At 40.1% G+C, this 24,585-nt stretch overlaps 1 protein-coding gene across 1 annotated transcript in view; it reads right to left on the bottom strand.

Annotated features, from left to right (window-relative positions):
• Positions 1-24,585, bottom strand: part of rngtt (RNA guanylyltransferase and 5'-phosphatase) — a 211,863-nt gene that overhangs the window by 112,236 nt on the left and 75,042 nt on the right. The window contains exon 10 of the mRNA XM_017697713.2: positions 18,149-18,220. Coding sequence (XP_017553202.1) covers positions 18,149-18,220 — 72 coding nt within the window. The remainder of the gene's footprint in view (positions 1-18,148; positions 18,221-24,585) is intronic.

Raw genomic sequence — 24,585 nt, 5'->3', positions numbered from 1 at the left:
TAAAATAAATAAATACATGTGAAAGTTATGTTAGCATTTAATTTCTAATTCTGCATGTACTGTATCATGATGGAAGTACAGCAGCATGTATCGTACTGTGACATTTGCATATTGTTACGTCCCTATTAAACACAAGACATTGATTTAAGAGAACGCAAGCCCAAAATAACTGATATAAATTTAGAAACTTATACATTTAAAACACTAAAAAAAGTTTCTTTTAACACTTTGCTGCTGTGCAGTGTTCATACATGACACCTATACATACATACATACATACATACACACACACACACACACACACATATATATATATAGATAGATAGATAGATAGATAGATAGATAGATATAGATACACATACACACACACACACACACTTATTTTAGTAGGTGTTACTTGTCATAAAGATTACACTTGCCAAATTTGATGTTAAGCCAACATAACATCTGTGGCAGTGATTTTTCCTCTTACATTAGGCTGTGTTATGAAACTGTTATGAAGTGACAGCGTATCTTACAATAACATCATAATGCAAAGGTCAGTTTCATATTCGTCAGTAACAAACTAAGTTCAGTGATGATGACAATGCAGAATTCGCCAAGCCAGGCTGACTGGACAAAACTAAGTGTTCAGGCAGCTATTTTATGATAGGACTGTTCTATTATTATTCTCTTAAAGTTATACCAAAAGGAAGCCTTACACAGTACTGAAAACTGTTAATCAGACTTCCAGATAGAAAGCCATTTTTTTAGACTTCTGTATGTTGAACTGTTTGTTCTTACTGTTCAATTTTATTTATCTTGATTTAATAACAGAAATTGCCCTCAACATTATTAACCTGCTGTAAGTCAGCAGCACAGAATATTATATGAAATCGAGGCCAGCTGGGAGAAGCCTAAAACACAAAGGAAAGTACTGATATAAACACGCTGCACAATAAAATAGTGAAAATGAAGGCAGTTTCCTTAAAGATTCCTCTGTTTTCTCCAAACAGACACCTCCTCGACATTTTTCGGCAGCTGACTTTAATCAACTGAGTTTTAACCAATCATGTTTAACTAATAACAAACAAAGAATATAGCTACTATTGTGTATTTGTGAATTTCAACAACATATTGCCCTTAAAAACCGTTAGCACCTCAGTGAGCATATTTATTGTTTTGTGCCAAATAAGAAGAAGAATACTAAAACTGTGACGGTGGAATATTTCAGTCCAAACTGGCTGCTATTCTCCCTCTTATCAAGGCCAGACCATTTAACATCAGTTTTGCCAGAGGAAATGAACTGATTTGTAAATATATGGAGGAACAAGAAATGATCAATGTTTAAAAGAAAAAAAAAAAAGAAAAAAAAGAACATTACTTAATTTTGAACTCAACTCCTCCTAAAGCTTAAAAGACACCCATTAGTTTCCCTCTTGCCACTTCATTTGAAGGTGCATTACTTTTATGACTGAATAAGTTGGTGTACAAGGGTTATATTAAATGAATATGTTTTGTGTTGATGTATAATTACATTATGTATGCATTACATAATAATCTCTTGTATATTTGAGCATGTGAACAGTTTGATTTTAATTCAATATTTAAGTAGTAGCGTTTGACATGGAACTCCAATGGCTTTCTACACGAAAAAATTACGTAAAAACAGTCGTATGCAAATTCCAAGGTGCCCCTGCTCAATTTACATGTTTTATTAATTTTCTAAGTGAAAATAAGTTTCCACCTCCTCTACAGAGAACATATCCTCTGCACAGTTTAATGCACAATTACTGTTTATTTGCCGAATTTAACATTATGAGGAAAAAAAACCCTAAAATATGTCCTGCACAAAATTTTCCTCCAAATGTTAAACTAAGCAAAAAAATAGAAAGCGTAGACTAAAATGTGCAGAAAATTGCCAAATGTGTTATTTCATTTATATATGTTAACCTCTTATGCTCGTGGGTATATTTTGGTTTGTCCATCTGAATTTACACGACCAAACTGAAAGGCAACTTATTCAGTTACTGCATTAAATAAGTGCAAATGTATTATTTTATTTATTTACTAGTAAAAGCTCCCCTCAAATGAACAGAACATGAGTTTTATGATCACACACATTGCTACATGCTTACAGTTTACTGCTGAAAGCCAAAAATCGTAGACGCTCTTTGTATTACTTTATAAAAGTAATTTTTTCTTCAGTTTATCATTGAATAGATGCCATCTGTTTATAGTTTATAGCCCAGATTTGTGGAAAATAAGTCGACTTTCAGTAGACACAAATTAGTAACTTCAGCTTCTTCTATTATAAAGTTTAAAATTACTCATTTATTTGACTGGAAAGAAGACACAGCCTCATCCACCCACCTTTTGACTGTAGCTCATGAAAAAGGTTAAAATGAAAAGGTTATTAAAATATTAAAATGTGTTCTGTTTACTTAGAATATCAACAAAGCATGTCATTTGACCTAAGCTGTTCAAACCTTGTCATATGTATGTTTGGCAGCATGCATATTTTTTTTTTTTTGTTGTTGTTTCTTTTTATCCATTATTTTTTGTTTTGGTCTGTTCGATTCCCCTCTACCCATCTTTCCCAAAAGGTTGAATCCAAATAATAGCTACGTCATTGGCATTTGGCCGGTTCTCTCATCCTCCAATTTGAATTCAGCTGCTGTACTCTTGTCCTCCAAAAGCAATCGCTGTTGACTGAATAGGGGCAGGTTTTAGAAAATGAAAATGTCTACCTGGGAATGTGTGTGGAGAGCGTTGTGTGTGTCTGAGAGGCCATTAGGTTGCTGGCAGTTTGAGGTTTGCTGTTTTCTGCACTGTTGTTAAATATGTAGCTGATTTCGTTTCTACCTTGACCTCTCTTTGTTGCTCTCTTTCTCGGTCTCTCTCCTTACAGCACAGCGTGTGGACAGGCAGCAAGGGCGTGCCTTTATATTTATCACAGTAGAATCACTTTGTATGGGCACATTAGATAAGGGGCGAGTGCCACCCTCTGTATTCAATGCATCATTTCTTCTGTCCATAGTCCACCGTTGCTGCTGGACAAGGTGAAAAAAATGGCATGCAAAAACAGTTATATGCAAATCCGTAGGTGACCCTGGTCTCTAAGTGAAAATAAGTTAACAAATCCTCTACAGAAAGCACTTTACACCCCCTCCACTAGGTACATTCAAAATGGGAGCGTAACAACACTGAAGACTCATATGGCACTCTTCACGCTGTTGAACACTGTAGCACACTGCAGTTATCTGAAAGACCAAAACACTCCGCGATTGTTGACTGAAGCTTTAAGGTCTCGAACAAGAGGAAAAAAGTGAAATAAAATAAGAAAGAGAAAGAGAAAGAGTGTCATGTCGACACAGTTCAGATCACCGCACAGGCTCATCAGTTCAAAGCCTCTGAAAATTCATGAGGCTCAGATTCATGGCTAACGATCTACTGACATTTAAGACTCATGCATTCTGTCAAGACATTGTCACACTCCACCGACTGTATGCATCATATCTATGCGCCTGCACTCCAAGGGAGAGGATCAATTCTCCCACCATGGGGGGAACAAGAAGAGAGAGAAATGGCAGAATCCGAGCTTTGTATAGACGGTTAAAGGCCACCACTCTGCCATTTCCTTCTTTGTGCCTTCATAGGTCAGTGTGGGAGGCTGACACGCTCTGGAAAAGCACGAGATACTCTGGGATGTGGAAAAAGGGGGCATTTCCACTGCAGTTGAGTGAAACTGTATGGAGAGGTGATCTGCATTCTCTGTGCATGTGTAATGTGAGTAGGCTTTTTGTCCTCTGTAAACCTTCTTACCCACAAGAGCAATCAGACACCCATCGATCTACTGGCTGTTTCGTTACTTTCCCAGAGGCCACCGATCCAGGAAGTCGGCCGCTGTGAATTAGCAAAACAAGATCAATGTGTGATCACAGCTTGAACGACTTGCTTTTCACACTACAGGAGCTTTGTTCAATTAAAAACCACACACTGCCACACAGGGTGCTGGCTATGGCTAGAACCACCTAGAGCGAGACTTTCTTTTTTTTTTTTTGCTCAAATGTAAATGGAAAATGCCTTTTCAAACACCAGGGCAAAACTCTCAGATTAGCCCTTTTTCTCCACCGCAATTAACAAGACTTTTAAAGCCTTGCTTGTGATAAGGAGGGAGGTGGCCTTGATCTGAAAGGCTGGGACCGAGTGTCTTTGAATCCTCAACCAGCAAGTACAACAATAGGAACTGTGGAAATCAATAGAGCAAAAGAAGTGCAAACATGTTAATAATAATAAAAAAAAGAAAGCTGCCTTGAGTTTGATAAAGATAAGCAGCTTTAAGCTATTCAAAACACTGAGGGTCTGGAAGGCATTAGTGCCACATCACTGCGCCAGGCGTGGACGAGCTAAGCCTACTGGACTTCTTTAGTGAGTAGAACCTGCATGGTTTATTGCTAACCACTACAATGACAAGCAGAGAAATGTGTGAGTGCTTAGAAATGTTGGGGTTGATTTAATGGCAAATGCCTTTTCAAATGACAGGACAATACCTCCACGCATACAAGCGCTCTGACTGACTTTGATATTTGCGTATCGTAAGGGTTAACAACGAAAAATTTTAATACATTTTGGGCTGTACCTGTATTTCATCTAAACAGAAACCTGAGGGACAAGGGCAGTAACAGGGGCTCCCTCTTCAGACGAGCTATGACTTATAATTAGAGCTAAATTGTACAACACTGGGTGGTGACAAGGACATAGGGTCCACTAGAGGTGGATGATGTGCTTACATGTTGGCGTGTCAGAGAAATGTGTTTTCACTAATTCTGGGCCCAACTAACATCAGCTAGAGTAGTTAGCTTAGTTAGCAGCAAAGCAACTCTACTGCTACCCTCCCAGTCACATGTCCATGTTATTTTCACATTTTACAGTACTTAAAACATACATTTCGCTGTTGAGGGAAGAAAACTTTATATCTCTAAAACGACGACTTGACAGGAAAAAGAAAAAAACCTACTTTACTTTTAATGTAGGTCAATGGAACTGGACTTTTTTTCAAGTCATTTTGGGTTATTTCTTTAAGTCCATTCATCACAAAATTTACAAACAACATAAAGGAAAACACGTATTTTCAAACTATGTCAAAAACTGAAAAAACATCAAAAATGGAGATACAAGGTTTTCTTCCAACAACAGCGATATGTAAATATAAAATTGTTGATTGAATGAACTCTTTGCAACATCCAAATAATGATTCCAGTGTTCAAATACTGGCCACTCGAAACGAGTACTAGAGTACCTGCAGATATCCTCATCCCAGATTAGCCCTTTTCATCTTCCTCAGATAAGAAGGCTTTTAGAGATAAGCATTTCATTTGGTTTTATTTAAAAGGCCTATATGGGATGTCTTTGAATGCTAAATCAGTGCTCTACGCATATTTTGGAGATTTGGAGACCTCTTTGGCGGAAATGTCTAATTGAACGTGATGTGCGTAAGAACATTTTATAATGTGGGCTGTGCTTCGGTCCCTTTCTCCTAGTGGAAGAACTGATGATTGCAAATGCACTGAAAAGGTATTCCAAGAGAACTCGGCCAAAACTTAATGAAGGACCTTCCTTTCGATCCTTTCCTCTCTTTAAAGTTGTAGATGATTTCAGGCTTTACTGGGTGGCTCGAAGTAGTGCATGGACACCATATTTTCACACGCTTTTTTCTCCTCACTCAGCTGCTTCTTTCAATTGTAACTGAAAATCGTACATATTACCTCAAAAATCAAGGAAGCAAAAGGAATGATAGGGAATAATAAAAATAAGCAGTCGTGTGTTATTCAAAACATGTAAGGTCAGCTAGACGTTAAGTTCCTCAAAGAGCAGAACCTGCATGGTTTATTCCTAACCATCTACCCTAATCCACAGCTGCCAAAAGAATGGCAAGTGGAGAAATGTCTGACCACTGCTGTAAGTGGAGCGCTCATAAATGATGGAGATGATTTGGAAACTGCCCTCATTTCTCACATCCAAAATGCCTCTGTGACGAGCGTCAAGAAGGGACAAACCGGCCACAGATCAACAGCCTCAGCTGACGGACAAAGCTATCAATGCTGTGCTAAGCACATGATTTGCTCCCCCAGGTGGCCACGGGCTGCTTATTGATTCTGCATGTGTGCTGGTGATGATAGATCACTCTGTCTCTGAGCCTTATCCTCCATCCTTCATATTCTGGAGTTCAATAGCAGTGTGGGTCCGCGTCAAAAGAAGGAAATGCAACCGACAGAGCGTGACTGCTTCACGTTTACTGCCTGATTTCGGCGGGACAGTGTTTTGGACGATTTGTTATAAAGAGATGAATACGGATGCATAAGCAGATGAAAACGGATGATTTCAGGGTTTCGTGCACTTAAAGTAGCGCATTTTATAACCTGAATAAACTAGCTCAACCTGAGCTATGAACTCCGTAAGCCAGGCATCTTCTGAGCCTGGCATGTGTGAATAAAGACAGAGCAATTAATTTGAAACAGAATCCAAGGGTACAAACATTTAATGGGTTTCCTTCAGCAGAAAATTGGATTACACTAAGAAGGTAAATAAATTCTAATCTAGGAATAGGTTAATCAATATGAAAATAGACCATGTTAATAGCACTTGAACGAGAAAGCTTGTTGGCGTGAAAGCCTCAAATTGTAGGGAATGTAATGGAAGAGCATTACACAAGAACCCAGCACAGCTAATTCAGCCTCTCTGAGATGAGTCTATATATAAATTGGTATAATGCATCAACATGTTCCTACCAAAGGAATGCACACAAATTAAGCTGTCGTACAGACAAAAGGAAAGGAAAGGAAGAGAGAGAGCCCGAGAGTCTGTGTGGCAGAATTACAAAGAGTGCTGCACTAAACAATAAACAGGAAATAAGACAGTCAGAAACGGTACCATATAATCATCTAATCTGAGGCAATACGACTTCAAGACAACAATTAACCAATACTCGGCAACGATATGATAAATCAGCATTCTGGTCGGCGCAGGAAACAGCATTCTATTTCAAGATGCTCATGGAAATTACCACTTCAGAGATGGTTTCTGAAAGGCGACCATTCCTACACTCTTGCACAACCTTTCCTTGGTAATCTTTCCTCATAAGTACTCTCCTAAATCTGAAGCACCAGAGAGGTAGAAGGAAAAAAGTGCTTTATTCTTTATCCACAGCCAGTTCTTATCCACCTGGTCCTTTAAAGGGCTATATCAGTGTGTTGTATCAGTTTGACGATAATGTCGGCCGATACTGAGGCCCCAAGAATTCCTAATTATCACAAAAAAATCCCAAGGATTAAGTCTTTCAGCAACTTTTTTCTTCGTTTTAAAACAGCTGTGAAAAAAAAAAAACAACTGTGTTTAATGGATTCAAGTTTGTTTGCCAGTCATTACTGAAACTGCTAGACTGGCATCTACTAATATTCTATTTAAGCAATACAACACGAGAGGGATTCTGATATCGCAAAATAACATCACGGCTGTGATTTGGTCACCGTAGATTATCACAGCCGTTATGCTTTAGCGATAACACACGAACTTGAGTGTTCTATTGCTTTTATACAACGGTTAAATAATTCAAGTAAGAAATAAATAAATTGTGCCGTGAACGAGGCGTTTAATATGCTTTAATGTTCACAGTTGCTTCCACCAAATTATAGTTCCTTAACAAGCAGCTTGTTGCTACGTCAGAGTAACGAGCTTCTACAGCTGTCAATCTTGTTGCTTAGCAATGTTACGTCAAAATATCAGCACAGTCAGAAAGCTTCTCAACCAATCAGCTTGCGTGGCCGGAACTAACTGGTGTATAATCAACAATGAAAAAGTTATTCAGGAGTTAACCAACAGTGCTACAATATTTTTATGATTTAAAGAGCAATTCCACCTATTTTCTACACGTAAACAAAGTCATTCAGAGTGGTTTGAAATGTGTACTTCTAGACAGACATGCCGCAAATCATTCACAGGTTATAGGAACAAAGCGTCTGAAGAGTTTAATGCAACTATTGTTCCTTAAAATGACCAGCACGTAACAACGTCTCAAACATTTCATGGAATTCTTTATGTGTGGTAGCTTTAGGGACCAGAATCAACAATGAATGCTTCATCTCCAACTAAGCAATTCAATATCAAAGCACTCATATGCTAATCCTTTAATTATGCAGGCATTTTTAAGTATCTGTGGAATTCCACTTAGAAATTCAGTCACATGACTTTTTTTTCCATGTAGACGATATTTTAATGACCCTCTTTTGGTCTTTCTATGGGAATGATGGTGGAGAATTAAATGAAAAAGTCAATGCTAGTCTTAAAAAAAAAAAAAAACAACACTGGCTCTCTATCAACGTCTACCTCAGTCGCCACATGGGAGCCACCAGAGCTGCTAGAGTGACCAGAGCGATCTCCGAAGAGAGAGATCTCACCAGAGAGATCTCAGTTGGCTGATCCGGACCTGCACAATTTTGACCACCATGGAGTTTCATGCTACACAAAGCTGCGCAAACCTCACCTGCATGAACTGACCCTCCTGATGATGCTGCTATTAAACTCAAATCATGTAATTAACCATTGCTCCAACTGTTTTTCCCCCGTTTTGTATTCTAATATTTTACACTAACGCTGTTTGCTATCTGGTGTCAACCAGAGAATGATGGGTTCCCTTTTGAGTCTTGGTTCCTCTCAAGGTTTCTTCCTCTTGCTCTTAGGGAGTTTTTCCTTGCCACTGTTGCCATTGGCAAAGCTCATGGGAGCTTGGACCCTGGATTTTTCTGTAAAGCTGCTTTGAGACAACACCTGTTGTAAAAGGCACTGTATAAATAAACTTTGACTTGACTGTTAAGCTCTGTCTAATTCGTACATCCGACCTACATGTCAGAAACTGCTTTGTGGTATTGGTCATAGGTGTTGGTAGCCTTATCCTCGACACCGTTACAGCATTTCAGGGCCAGCAGCAGCACCTATACAGTATCGGTGCAACACTAAAGCAAACCATCGCCTCCTTCATAAGGCTTGTCTCTTGAAACAGCCTCGATTAGCATGCAGCAGGGCCTCCCTCTCTCTAGCCCCGAGCTAAACTCTCATCAGCGCTGGCTCCCCTGGTAGCCTGGGTCATGGGGTCTTGAGGCTGCTGCGATGGAGGTGCTCTTTCTGGGCAGCCATTTCACTGAGCCAGGGAGATACCAGCCCATACAAAACCTGACAGCCAGAGAACAGAGGAGCAGCAGTGATCACGCAATGTTACTTGGTCTTCAGGGAGCTTTTAGTGAGGGTGAGAGACATTAAAGGGTTTATCAGAACTGCTGTGTGAGGACCAAATCTATCTCTTCTAACAGAGAGGAGGATACACATGCACTTTATGGAGAGCGCAGTACTGCAGAGAAGATTTATTCTGTATAACCACAATACACTTGATTTAGATGCAATGTAAACATCCATGGCATTGTTGTTAGAATTAAAAGAACTGCTTTTTGTTATGTCTTGTCTACAACTATTATAATAAAGTCTAGTGCCATGTATTTATTTTGTACAGGATTTTGAACCTCATTTCATCGAACAACTTCATCACATATGTATCCCCTTTGAGATAAGAACCCCATTTATGTTTCCCTTTTTCTCTGTCCAAGAAAACAAATCAGAAATATGACTCCTGCCCTCTAAGTTCACATACACAAAATGCCTTCTATCCATCATTTACTGCAGAAGATGCCCAGCGAATTGCCATGAATGCTGATAAGAAACGTTGATATGCAGGTACCACGCTCTATTCAGTTTATGGCTCAAAATAGGCTTTTAGTAATCCTTGACTTGGGAATTTACAAGCAACCTTTTCCAGTTTTCTCTGTAGGCTCAGTCACTTGTGTTACAGTGACTCAAAAATAGGCTAAATGTACCCAACTGATGCAGCAAAAAAGATCCCATTCTGGGAGATACTTCGAGGATCTGTTTTCCCAGCATGTGGATTGTTAGTGCCTCCCCCATGTTCCTAATATCAATCGCTCTTTTGCAAAGTTTGAAAAACACTTTTAACCAACTTCTGTACTTTTTACATTGGTCAGCCAGCCCCGTAAGAATGTACATGCCCACATCTTTAGGTGATTTAAGATTATGGATTGTCAGAATAAGCCTGGTGTTTGTTTAGCCTAATCAGAGCAGTTGAGTCTTTGGAAATAGCAACCGCCAGCTGTCTGTACCTTAAACGAACAAAAAATAGATATGAAAATGACCAGAAATGATGCGTAACTTATTTATTAAAACATGAAACAATATGTTTTTACTAATTATTTACAGTTTTCTAGAGGCTTGTCTGCATAGTTGGCCCATTGAAGCTTCATATAGGCATATACACTTTGTATGCCTTTCAAACTGCTACAGTAGCAGTGTAAGTCTGCACAGGGTGCTTTGCCAACTGCGCTGTTCAGTGTTCAAGGCTGACTTTTTACTGTGAGAGTGCTGCTCCTACATCTCTCACATACACCGAAAAGTACATTTGATCAAATTAATTCATTTATAATGACATAAATACAGACTGCAGAAGAGCTGACTGGTTGTACTCGATGAATCATATAAATTTCAATCCAGCAACGCAGTGGACGAGACACTGGGCCTGACAGAAGGGTGTATTTTTTGTGGTTGTGTCAGATATGCGCATACATAACAAAAAACACTTTAAGGAAACATTTTAAGGCAGCAGGTTCAAGCGCAATTTCTGATGACCAGAAAAAAAAATGCTAAACATCAACTCTGATTATCGGTCGGAATGATAATCGGTCATAAATCTAATCTGGTCAATCCCACTTAACCAGGTTTCCGAGGCTGTTTGAACATGTCCTAAATAAGTGGTGCAGGGAAGTAGAGGAAATGTTGCCTTTAAAGCCATCAACATAAAAACTAAAACAACTACACACTAAATTTGTCTGGCATGTTAGAGTAGGCAAATGTCAAAACGGTGCTATAAGAAGAACAGATCCATAGGAAACAATGACCTCCACTTTTCCACTGCAGAGCCAAATAGTTCCCAGGGTCGTACTACACCATTTCGTGCTGGTGAGACCAGTTACAGCTTCTTTCTCCCTCAGCTGTGCTGCTAAAGCAGTACATGAAAATACTGAAGAAGAACTACACAACATAGTAGCTAATCACTAAGAGGTATAAAACATGCTGTCTCTCCAGCACCAGACACTCAACACTGTGCTCTCAAATTCTTTATAAATAAAAGAAATGATATATCAAGAAATATATTTCTTTAGGTCTGCACTGTGGTGGGTGGCACCTGTAGCCTGCTATCGATGCTAATTAGCTTAGCCCAGCAGGGTGCAGCTCAAAGCACCATTAACAAGTCTATTTTTTAGGCTTAGGCTGTCACTTCAAAACCAGACCTACAAATACATGATATCAGATATGAGTATTTATCCTCTAAACATGTGTTTTTAAGCATCGGTTTACAAAAAACAAACCTACCCTGTGGTGAGTGGCTCCATAAACTTGCGTTAGCTTAGGCCAGTAGGCTACAGCTTAAAATGTTAGAGAACAGGTTTAATTGCAGCTTTCTGTCACAAACAAAGACTTATATTTAAGAGAAAAGACGAATGACCTGTGCTGGAGATACAGTAAGCCAAAATCCAACCTGTTCTGTAGTGTTTTTTGTGTAGCCTGCTGGACAAAGCTAACGCTAATGGTGTCTCGCAATGCAATACAGACTTGGTGCTGTTTGGATCTGTAGGCCACTAGCAAAGCTAGCTTGGAGAGAGGCGCCAGATAGCGTTAGCTAAGCTAGGAGGTCACAGATCCAAACACCACAGAAGAGCTTTCTGTCCCTCCAACACCAGCTGCTCAACTTTGCTTCTGCTAGTGAGAACTGAACCTGTTCTGTGGCCAGCAGATTTAGCAGCAGGCTACCTAAGCTAAAAACAACCAGCTCCCCTCTCCTGGGTGGCAGTGTTGTGTTAGCAAATGTTAAACTGAAGCTTTGACATGTATTAAATACATGATCTAAATGGTGCAGTGGTTTTATTATTTGGCATCCATGAGAATGATTTGTTTTCGAGGTTGAAATACTGCAGGATGTTTTGTTTGAAGTAGAACCTGTCAGGAAATAGTTATTACGTCATTCCATCAAACAGTTCTGTGGCCCCGAGCACAGTTAGCTAAGCGTATTGAAACGCTGTTCATGATTTGTAAGCGCTCACTGTTAAACCACACGTATGTGGAAATGCCACTGCAACAGTTACGGTTCGTGCTTGAAACCGTTTGGAACCACACTAGAAAAGAGGCTGATGTAGTTTCAAATGACTCCAGAGGCACCAACAACTGATGTTGGCAACACCAAAAGCTTATTTTGGTCACGGTGTGCATTACTGGGTTCTGCCTGCTACAGGAGACAAGCTAGCATTTAGCTTGATAAACAACTGCAGCACTGCGCTGTTTAAGGGAAAGTGGTAAAGGTAACGGCCATTTGAATGGATTTTCCATTTTTTAAAGCTTTAATGATCAAAATGAGCTAATTTTAACCAACATTCATTCCAGTCGCCAACTCTCATGAACTGTGTTCTGTGTGAACTGTGTGTCTCCTGTGGAGACAGTTATGAACTCTCTCAAAACCCAGCTTGACAGGCCAAATGCAGATGCTGGGTGAAGACGCCCTGAATGCACGTCTCCGTTTTAACAAAGAGCATGGAAATGATGCTGCAATCATGCCTTGTCAAGTTAAATAAACATGCGCCACCGTCAAACGATGACTTTCTGATGGCGTCACCTCGCTGCTCCTGGCTGAAAGAGAAATTAACGCTGACTGACATTTCTACCGTGCCGTGGAGACGCTGACAGGATGCAGGCGCGGAGTCTCATTGCACAGCCGCAGGCCAAACAAACAAATGAAGACTTTCTCCCAGCCATTCAGGCTCTCATTGTTTAGGACTGTTGTAATTTCATGACTGAGAGGCCAGGCTATGTATTCTATCGGTTATGCAGAATGACATATCTAATAACTTAATTATGGCAATACAGGGTCTGGTGAATTAGAACAAAAGGCTTCGTTCAGTTTTTCCAGACCGGCCTTCAAGAAACCCAGAGAACAAACTGCAGTTTAACAGTAATTACCCTTGAAAACACCCCATTCTAATTAGAACCGATCACCAGTCCTGTCTGACCCTGACTTTTCTTCTGGATGTCACTTTTTAAATTAACATGAACGGAAATTACAAGTCTGTGGGTGGCTGTGCTTGTAGCTTAAAGAAGGTCAGTCACTATTTACCCTGTAATAACTGCATGATTTTGTTGTTTTAAAATGGAAAAACATACAAATGCATAAAGTACAGTACTGCCCAAAAGTCAGAGACCACTGCCAATTTTTAAAATTTCTAATCAAAATTGCCATTAGCCACAATTTAATAGCAACCAGACAGTGTTAAAGAAGCGCAGCAATTCTTTATGACATTGTCAAGAAAATGTCTTTTAAGGAGGCAATCATTCTGAATTGTTATAACCATTGGGGCAGTTGTGGACTGGAGGTTAGGGGACCAGTCTTTTGACCAGAAGGTCGCCGGGTTGATCCCCTTGGCCGACAGTACGTGACTGAGGTGCCCTTGAGCAAAGCACCTAACCCCCAATTGCTCCCTGGGCACCGTAGATAGGGCTGCCCACCTCTCCAGGCAAGGGTGCTCACTGCCCCCTAGTGTGTGTGTTCACTAGTGTGCATGTATGTGAGTGTTTTAAATGGATGGGTTAAATGCAGAGGTCCAATTTCTCTGTGCGCAAACACAGGTGGCTAATGGTTCTGAATTCCATTCAATCCAACCAAAATGCGGTGAATTACATGAATTACTCAATCGCTCTAAAAAGCATCAATGATCCACTGGGTTTGTTGGCTAGGCTACCTATCTATCCAGAAGTGAAAAATACAGTATGTGCTCTGGCCTTCATAGCAATCAGTCAATAAAAGGTTACTACATATCTCAGAAGTCTAGTTCTGGCATTCTAGTGCACACTTTTTTCTTATTTTGCCGCAAGTTTACATTTCTCAGCAACATTCTGACAGCTACACTTTCAGATTCATAGTGTTGAGCTGTCTTCTCACAGTGGAAGGATGGACAGCAACACCTGTGGATATTTTCAGATCTGAGGCAAGAGTGGAGCTTGGTTTTTCTCCCCTCTCTCTCAAACATCACAGCTGTTTATCTGATTTTTGAGTTTTTTGGTGGTCCATTGGGCCAAGCACACTTCTTAGGAGCCCATTTCTCAAAGTTTTTTGGCTTTCCTCCTGTTTACGCAATAGATCAGAGGTCACTAATAGGCAGCCCATAGTCTGACTCCAGACACAAATGCTGTCCTATGCGGACCTATGTGGTCCTATTTTAATCGGCGTATCATTTCTAATCATTACGGTAGCTTTAGCGGCCCAGGAAACTCACAGACCAGTTGCATGTGTTGTAAATATCACAAGTGATTACTCAGCATCTGTGCATTACGATGAGCACTGAGACTGAGTGAGTGACACACACAGGGGAGGGACAAGGAGAGAAACAGCAGTCGGAGAAGAAAGTGAGTCAGAGGGAAGTTATTTCACAATGCCTGCTCTAAAAAGAGACAACTGGCAATAAATGTTGTTGAAACATGACTGAATTTTACTTTATTTGATTTGATATTCAGTTGTTGACTGGATAAGATGTTGGTATAACTACTAGGCCCCTTCAATATAGAGTATATGGCACTGAATCATTCGAGTTAGACATTATGATGCTTCCGGACCTCTGTTTGAGGAAATTTTCTTTAACTGGACCTTATTGGATTTTAATTAAAGACCTCTGCAATAGATCATCTTATATCTAATCTCCTCAAAAAGGTCTTTTAAAAATGCCATAACATGTCCTTAATGGTTGTTTTGCCTGTAAAGTAAATAAATGAAGGGAAGGCACTGACTACACAGAACTGTATATGCAAACAACGAAGCAAGCAAAGAAATTCAAATGTGCCCCATGACTAATATTTTACAATTTCACGCTCTCCCTCCTTTAAGAGTATCAAGTATAGATGAACATTTGGCTGACGGCAGACAGCGAGGCTTGCCGCTGGAGAAAAGAAGTGTGGCTTAATATCGCTGTGTTTATTGGTTTTGGTTCCCAGACGGCTGCTTTTTGGGTCCCAGCCTGTAGCAAAGGCAACAAAAGGGCAGGATAATGGGGCTGTGATCGATATGTGGAAAGCGTAGCAACAGATACGGACACCACACGGAGATACTAACCTTTGCAAATCGGTACATCTAACACAGGCACACACCTCCTTTTAAATGTATGAGAGAGAGAGGAAAAGAGAGAGAGAGAGAGATACTATAAAAATATCTCATCTCATAACTGGAACCAGGGCTGTTCCGCTAGGCATGAAAATTGGTACAAATATTTATGTAAGCCTTGAGAAATGCTGTGCCACTAACAGAACTGGTAATTTAATTCACATCATTACTCTTAAAAAAAACATTATCCTCCTGTCCCCCCTGCAGTTGGACTGAGAAAGTGTCTGTATGTCTTTGTGCGCGTAAAAAAGACCGTAAAGCATAATTGTCGGGTTTGGGGCGATAATGGAGAAGATAATTAGTGTGCTAGAACAAACATTTCACGCATGCTGCTCTCGTTTGGCGATGGCGGTGACCGCTAGCTGAACTCTAAATTCCATAATGATCCGTTTCACTCCACAGCTGTCAAAAGCCGCATCAGCTCCCTTGCTCGCTTGGTTCGGGGCAGGAGAACATGACTAGAGTTTGTCGTGGGAGTCGATATCTGCGGTCTGAACCGTTGGCGTGTCTTCTGCGCATTTGGCTTTTATGTGAACGGCAAAATCAATTCAACTCCACAGTTTAAGTCTTGTCTAGTTAAGACTCAGAATTCTTATGTTGTAGTCATGTGCTTTTTCTGTTATGGCTGAATTTCTAGCGTCACTGCATGGCGTGACTGTAATTACATGTGAAAATGGCTAAAATTACTCACCTTACTTCAGAAGAGAAAAAAGGCAGCTCAACAAAGTCGATAAAATAGACTCTGATCTGTATGTATTTTCCCGGGGGGCAACAGCTGTCAGTGTACAGTCATGTTACGTGTTATACCAGTGGCAAGTCAAGAAGCTGTATAATATGCCACTCTGGTTTTGGACGGCATATGCCAGTCACAAATGAAACTTACTAATGGCATATTTTGCAAAAAACAACATATTTTGCACATATAATATACTAAGCCTCAATCCCATTTCACCCATACCACTTAGCCGTCTGTTTTGAGATAAAGGCAAAGTGTTAGGGGCCTCCAAATGGAGGTTTTTCAGAGGCTCACTCCAAAGACAGCATGTTGGGGCAAAAAGAAAAAAATAACCATTGTATTATCTTAATTAAATCCCAGCAGTGAGGTTGCTGAACTTCACTCTCCTCTGCTATCACTGAAGATTAGCCAGGTCGTCTACAGAGCACTACTAGTAGCTGTTAATGAAGTAATGTTTTCTCTTTATTTATTTATTTTTTTATTTTTTTTTTTATTTGAATTTTGTCACATTTCACAGGGAAATATTCCAACAACTACCCCTTGTAACTTGAAACACTCAAAAACAAGGGGTAGAGATGAACAAAAAAAATGGGACTGGGCCTATGTGTGCTTAATTGGCCTTTGTTTAGTAGGTAACTAGCTGGCAGTGATCCCCAAATGTCTAGCTTTCAAGGTAATATTCTTGAATACCATTGCTGTTGGGGGAAAAAAAACTTGTATCTCAAAAATACTCATTTTACAGGAGAAGGATAAAACATTCTTAACTTGGCAATGGCAAAAATGGAGATACAATGTTTCTGCATGACAGTGACAACATGGAACCAGCTATGTTTAAAGGAAAGTGACTTGAGGCAGGAGAATTTTTTTATGGCATGGCATGAGAAAAAATGATATTTAACATGCCAGTAAAGTGAGGCCCACCGATTCCTGTGACGCAGGAAAAAAAATCAATAGATTTGTTTAGGCACTAAGTTGCTTATCTTTGATCACAACAAAAGGGAATCAAAGAGCTTATCCTGAGCACCTAGATTGTTCTGACCAATCTTGGAAGTAGTTAAAGTTCTGTCTGAAAATATTTTGCAGTTGAGTACATTACACAGAGTAACACACTTGATGCAAATCCAAACAGAAGGCATCTTGTTAGCCTAGCACTGTCAGGCCCATATTTGGTCCTCAAAATGTAAGCGATTATGCAATGTGACAATAATGCATGCAAGGATAGGCTTTTGGATGTGGACAGCTGTAGTTTGGCCAAATACCAGCATGGCTACTAAACCACAAAGGAGTCAAACTACTAATTAGAAAACACTAATTCCACGAACGTGCTAGCATTCCACTCACGCATGCAGTTCGAAACATTTGATTCTGGTCAAACTGTTGCCTTCACCCATAGCCCGCCTTTGTACAACGGCAAGGTTTATGGTTCAATAACTCCAATGTTGCCATGGAGAGAAAGGAATTCAGCAGAGAGTTTTGATTGACAGACTATCTAAACGCGGTGTTCTTTCATTGGGCTCAGCTCCAGGCTTCACTGGGCATTAACACTAGAGAACAGTACACCAATCTCCACCCAAGGCCGGTTTTAATAAAGTGTTTGTGCACAGTATTCACCTTTTCTCCCAGCAGATTAAAAGGCAAATGTCAACCAATTTGTGTGCCGTCGCATTCATACTAACCTTGGAAATGTACTTTAATTAAAAAAGAAATTCAGGTGAAAACTGGCGAGAGAAGGCTGATTTGCCGTCTGTGCATTCAGTGTGTTCCCTGGCTTCTCTGAAAGCTGCTATGAATTAGGTAGGTTTTAAAGCCCCAGCTCATCGTAAATGGCTTGAACAAGTTGTCCAGACCAATGGGTGTTAGAAAAGTGTGTAGTTATTATGAGTATGTGCAGCATTGGTGGCCTGTTGGCCAAATGTACTCCTCAGAAGAAGGCTTACAATTCTCTACTTAATCAATCACTGAGACAAGTTAGCAGCAAGGGAAGTCTTAAAGAGACCCTGAAAAGCATGCTTCACGACTCAGGCTGTCAGTGCTGCAGATAGGACATGCCTCTAATCTCAGAAAACAGGGCTCTGGCCCTCTTACTGCTGCTCGTGTGTACTTAGAGTGATACTCACGTTAATTTTAATGATGTCGTAGATGAGATAGCGTGGGATCGGCTGTCCGTTCACTTTGTCGATTATCATCTCCTGTTAGAGAGAGGGTGAGAGGGTGAGAGAGAGAGAGAGAGAGAGAGAGAGAGAGAGAGAGAGAGAGAGAGAGAGAGAGAGAGAGAGATTGAATTATAGTTTACGACTCTGAACACATCAAATACCAGAGGACTATTTTCAGGGTAAAACATTTCAAGCATTTTCCTTCAATTCCACAGAACCCTCAAAAGTCCCACTCTTAGACGATGGGAGACATTGAACAGGAGTTTGCTGTGAAGGGAAGTGAGCGAGCGAGAGAGAGAGAGATAGAGAAAGTAGGTAGTAAGTGACTACTGAAATTCAGGATGCACCTTTCGCTTAGTAACGGGTTTAATGAACCAGAACAGAACTCGTCGTGTAGTCTGACGTGTGGAGTTACTGCTTGAGACTACTGGAATTAGATCTACACCTCTGCAGTACTGCGGTACTACACCAGCTAAAGCTAGGCAGTGTGCACTGTTTTGCTGGATATCTAGAAGACATGCAGGGAAATGAATAATGCAGTAATGCTGTGGGGAAAATTCAATACATAATAAATAAATAAATACAAAACTAGACCACAGCTACTCAAGCGCAATGAGTGCTTTGGGCCGCAAAACGTATGAGATAATCATAATTATCAAGACATTAGTCTCCAAAACAGTTAAAGGCCAATACTCATGGCCATCAAAAGTCTGGGGGCGTCTAACTTCTTAAAATGTTTTAGGTGACGGATTATTTTAAGGTTTGCTCCTTCATAGTTTATTATCTATTGGCAAGCAATTTATAAATGTTGCAGCCAGTTGAACCAGATTACTTGTGAGCAAGCTTAGAAATGTGGTATAAATGTATTTATGTGATGAGCTGTAATCATTCAAATGCAGGTATGCTTGAAATGATGAGAACAAAGATGTATAAACATGAAATAATGATCTCAAGTCACAGTGACCAAACACGGAGGTAGATGTAAGTCATTTCAGAAATTACGGCCACTTGAGCACTGCAACTTTACAGTACAGTACAGTACCATACCATAAAAAAAACAATAAATTACAGTATTTCACTGTATTTTGGGATAAGGTCTGTGGGCATTAGCTTCGTCTTAAACATTTACAACATGGAGATAATTTTGTATGCTCTTACTTAGGGTAAGACAGTAGCTATTGACCGCTCAAATGGCCACGGCCCACTGACAGGCCAAAAATTTTATTACACACTTCTATAAACTAAAAATGGCTCAAGCTGCTTGCACTGAAGTCCCTGTAGTCACTGAATAATAAGCCTTACTATGTAATTTGCCTGAGATTTTAAGAGGTTCCACTTTAGTTCCACTTTAGTTATGGTCTTTCAAATTCATGAATAAAGATCTTTTAAGTGTAACTAGTTCATTGGATTCATTCATAAGCATTGCCTAACATTCTTTAATGAAGATCTTGTAAGTGTATTTGACCATTTGCACACTGTTTTTAAGGAGTTTGTAAACACCTGTAAGCTCCTCCTTTAATCACCATACGGATTGTATAGACAGCTTTAGGCCAGTGTTCCTCAGACCTGGTCCTGGAGACCCACTGCCCTGCACTTTTGTTTTCACTGCTTCCAACTCAGCTGATTGACCTAATCATCTCATTAACTGAATTCAAGTGGGTGTGTTAGAGCAGGAAAAGCACTAAAATGTGCAAAGCAGTGGGTCTCCAGGACCAGGGCTGAAAAACTGCCCTAGGCCATTTCTATATGTCTATGCACGCGCCTGAAACGTGACTATTTACTAGCATTTACTACCATGTTTATTCACTGTGAAGTCCCTGTTCACATTCATATATGCTAGAGTTTCATAAATGATTAGCATATATGCTAATAATTTGGTAAACATCACGAAGCAGACCTTAAAACATTATTATGTTATTGTGAATATAAATGAGGATGCTTTCTGTGTTGCTTTATCACATTTAAGGGAACGCTGCTTAGATTTTGCCATTTTTCTTTGTAAAACTGGCAAAACTGAAGAAACAGCTGATAACAGTGGTACATATCTGGAGAATAATAACGAAGCCCACACATATTATCCCTTTGTCTTAATGTCAAACCGCCTTTAGATGAGAAGAGTTTAAACTGGAGAATACCACATAAAGTTCCAATATCAGCAGAAAAAGAGGTTCAGATATATGAGGAAACAGAATAAAAACAGAAAAAATCAGGACTGATTATGATCGCTTGCTACAAAATTCAAAACAAAGTAAAAAGCCATGTTATAAACACTCTGTAACCACAGCACAACATCATATGATAACAGTAAGGGTTGGGTAACAGAGTGCTCACGTAGTCACAGCATAGTGTATATAAATGTTATAACAAATATATCATTTTAAACTCTTAAAATGATAAAGTTTCAGCGTCAGTATCAGAAAAAAGTGGTTAACAAATCTAGTGAAGAGCTGGGTGGTGGGTTTGCAAGGTGTCCCTAAAGTGCAAATCCTACTGCGAAGCTAACAACAAACATTAGCAAATGGGACAAAACAATACTGACCCCTCATGAATCTGTGAATCAGCAAAAAGAAGGCATGTTATGAACCTGTCAAGCAGAAACAGAGCCACTGTGCTATTTTTCATGCATTAAATTCTTACAACAGCTAAAGTCTTCTTTTTTCACCAGCTTCTTGTTCAGATTTTCCTGTTCCACCCTAAATGGTGCAGCAGTTACATTGTGGTGGAAATGAAGACTCTCAGTAAACTGGAACGCTATTGGGGCCCAAGAAACACAATATGAACTGGAAGAGTATCGCCTGACTGTCCGCAGAGTACCAAGTACAGGCTCAGTGACCACAGCCTGACTATAAGAAAGGGCAGGTATAAAGAGTCCTGGCTGCCCAGAAAGGAAAGACTGTGTGGTCACTGTAGTGAGGTTGAAAGAGAGATTCTTTCTTCTTCATGGTGAAAAACAAAGAGCTGTTTGGGACAAAACGATATTGACCCCTCATGAGTCTGTGATTCAGCAAAAATATGGCATGTTATGAACCTGTCAAGCAGAAACAGAGCCACTGTGCTATTTTTCATGCCTTAAACTCCTACAAGAGCTGAAGTCTTCTTTTTTCACCAGCTTCCTGTTCGGATTTTCCTGTTCCACCCTAAATGGTGCAGCAGTTACATTGTGGTTACTAAAGTAACCACGCAAATAACCTGAGCGTACACATCCAGAGCACCTAACAGCACAAAACAGATCTCCTGCTTCATGTAGGGGTTTTTAAATGCATTGAAAAGGCTAAAACAGCAGGCATACAATCACTTCTATAGTTCTCTGATTTGTTTTTATATTCAGTACCTGCCAAAGCTGTAGGTCATGAAGCTAGTGCCGTGTAAGCTAAGCTAAGATTAGTGTTTGGATGATAAAATGCTAACAGAAATGAGTCCTCAAAGTTTTGAGGACAAACTGCATAATTTACAGGTCCACAGGTTCACACAGCAAGTTTACAGCAAAATAGAAGCCAAATATGTAACATACAGGGTGAATTAAAAAGATCCTTCCGATTTCAAAGCGGCATATTTTCACAACCGTGAGGCGCCTAGGAACCAATCACATACCAATTGAAAGAGGGGGTCACAGAGCTTTGGACCAGCATGGGAGGTGGCTCCCTTCAGTTTGGGAGGAGAGAGACTCCTGAGCATAAAGTGTTTTGTGTTCTCCACTTCAATAAGAGTGAAATCGCACTGAAAGAGCCGTGAGTAACACCTGACATGCTCAATCAAGTATGGGATGAATTTGATTATGGCGTTGATGTTGTCCATACAGCTAGAGGAGGTTCATACTGAGCACTTGTAAAATGACATAATTTTATGCTCACTTAAACCATTTACAGTTTACTGCATTGTTCTGTAACAATTTACACGTGAAATAAATCATTTTGAAATCGGATGAATCTTTTTTAATCATCCTATACTTCAGAAAAAATGTTTTTCATTAGTGTAATAGATATGACAAGGCTGAAGTTGGCTTCCTATTCACCAGATTATGGCTCCAATTTTTCACGTTCCACCTTAAATGGTGCAGCAGTTACATTCTGGCAGCTCATAAGTTGATCAGCTCTCAGGACGGGCTAAATTGGAGAAATACCAGTATTTCGACAAATCGCATATTTGGGCTGAAAATCATCTGATACCTGAACAGAGCTTATCCATTCTTCCATGTCTGCCCTGGAATGCTCAAAAGAAGGCAAGGCAGCTCTAAAATTTTGACGGGCAGTATAAAGCACTAAGAAGGTTCGTAATGGTTATATCAAAGTCAAAGCTAGCACTGATATTCTCAACAGTGCAACTCAACACATGACTGTTCTGTCAAATTGCAGTTTTTTTTCAGAGTCCTCTGAGCGCAGCACCTAATCTCAGATGTTCCTGTTCAGTGCACTGAGTGTACTGGCGAATCAAGCATTCGCACCATCTGACGAATCTAATCACTTTTTAATCCTCGCCTTCATCATGTCACTTGGAAATATCAAGTGTGCACCCATCCATTCTGTCATTATCACAAAGTCAGACTGCAGCCTTAATATGAAGTAATATAACTGCAATATGATACAAACCCAAGTCATTAACAGTTCAAAGACAGGCTTCGCTTTCATAGAGTGCAAATGCCAGAGAGAGAGAAAGTGATGGACAAAAGGGAAGAGAGCGAGAGATGACTGAAAGAAAAAGAGAAAGACTAAAGGCACTCAAGGGAGAAGCTTGCAGAGCACTGTAAGCAATCAAGAGGACATTTTGCAACAGTGACATTCCCATCTCAGTCTAGTGTAAAGAATCTCATGGTATGATCAAGCCCACTGTGAGGTACGGGGTTCATTCAGTTAGCATGGCTACATTAGACCAAACAAGCATTCAACAGAAGCCCTGAATGCAAAATTCAGCAGAATGATAATAAAAATCCAAAGAAAAAAAAGCAACTAGTGCATACAGGGCAGAATTAGACAGGTTTTCTTTCGTTAATAAATATTAAAAACTAAATTACTGGATGCGCTCAAAGAAAATCCCCAATAATGATACATTTTAAGGCGCTACAGATCCAAGGACTAAACCCTAAAAAACAGAGTTCCCTCAGTCAGCTGGTTCTGAGGCCGATTATCCCTCTAACAGCTCCTAACAGCAGCAGCCTCACTCCAGCACTGCTTTACAGCCTCATCTAAACAGTAATCACATCATCAAAAACAGTAAGAGTCATTATTTGGAACATTGGGAAAATGAAATGAAGACTCTCAGGAAACTGGAACGCTATTGGGCCCAAAAACACAGCATGAACTGGAAGAGTATCGCCTGACTGTCCGCAGAGTCAGATTCTGACCAAGTACAGGCTCAGTGACCACAGCCTGACCATAAGAAAGGGCAGGTATAAAGAGTCCTGGCTGCCTGGAAAGGAAAGACTGTGCGGTCACTGTATGACAAGTGAGGTTGAAAGAGAGATTCTTTCTTCTTCATGGTGAAAAACAAAGAAACTTAAAAAGACGCACTGTTCAAATAAAAAAAAAGCTAAGCTGAAAAATTCCAAATCAGTCTGGGAGAAGGACACACAGCTCGGCTAAATATATGAGGTCACCGCATGAGAGACCTGCATAGGTAACACCCTACGTATTACCTTCTGTTGACCCCCAGCACCACATATATACATGGGAAAAAAATTCAAATATATCACCAGTTTATAAATTTGTGCCTAAATTGTTACTATTTCTATATTTTGCTACAGTTAATGTTGTTGTTGTCATTTAAGCTTTGGCAACACTGTACCTGACACAGTCATGTCAATTAAGCTGAACTTGACAAAGCAGAGTGTGTGTGTGTGTGTGAGAGAGAAAGAGAGAGAAAGAAAGAGAGGAAGGCAGAGACAGAGTGATAGAAATACAGAGATGAGACAGAGAGACAACGAGAGCACGTGAGAAAGAGAGACAGACGGAGAGGACAGAGAGAAAGAGAACTGACTGAACGAGAAAGAGAGAAACAAAAAGAGACAAAGTGGAGCGACAAAGACAGAGAGAACAAGAGCACGGGAGAGATAAACAGTGTGGATCACGGAGAGAGAGGAAGAGCAAGAGAGAGAGCGCAGTTAAGATAGAGAAAGAAAAAGAGAGAGAGAGAGAGAGAGAGAGAGAGAGAGAGAGAGGTGACAGCTTGTGAGAGAATTTGTGAGAGACAGAGGTGACAGGGAGAGAGAGAGAGAGATTCTAAAAGATAAACAGAGAAACAGAAAGAGAAGAGAGATGAAACAGAGTAACAAGAAGAGACAGTGAGAGAGAGAGAGAGTGGAGGAGAGAAAGACCGCAGGGAAGAGAGGGGAGAGCTTGTGAGGGAGAGTCTGTGATGGGGAGAGAGCGAGAGAGAGAGAGAGAGAGAGAGAGAGAGAGAGAGAGAGA

Source organism: Pygocentrus nattereri, chromosome 4 (genome assembly GCF_015220715.1).
Source record: "Pygocentrus nattereri isolate fPygNat1 chromosome 4, fPygNat1.pri, whole genome shotgun sequence".
In the NCBI taxonomy this organism is placed as follows: domain Eukaryota; kingdom Metazoa; phylum Chordata; class Actinopteri; order Characiformes; family Serrasalmidae; genus Pygocentrus; species Pygocentrus nattereri.
The sequence above is the reverse complement of the archived record's forward strand: the minus strand, read 5'-3'. Positions and strand labels throughout refer to the sequence as shown.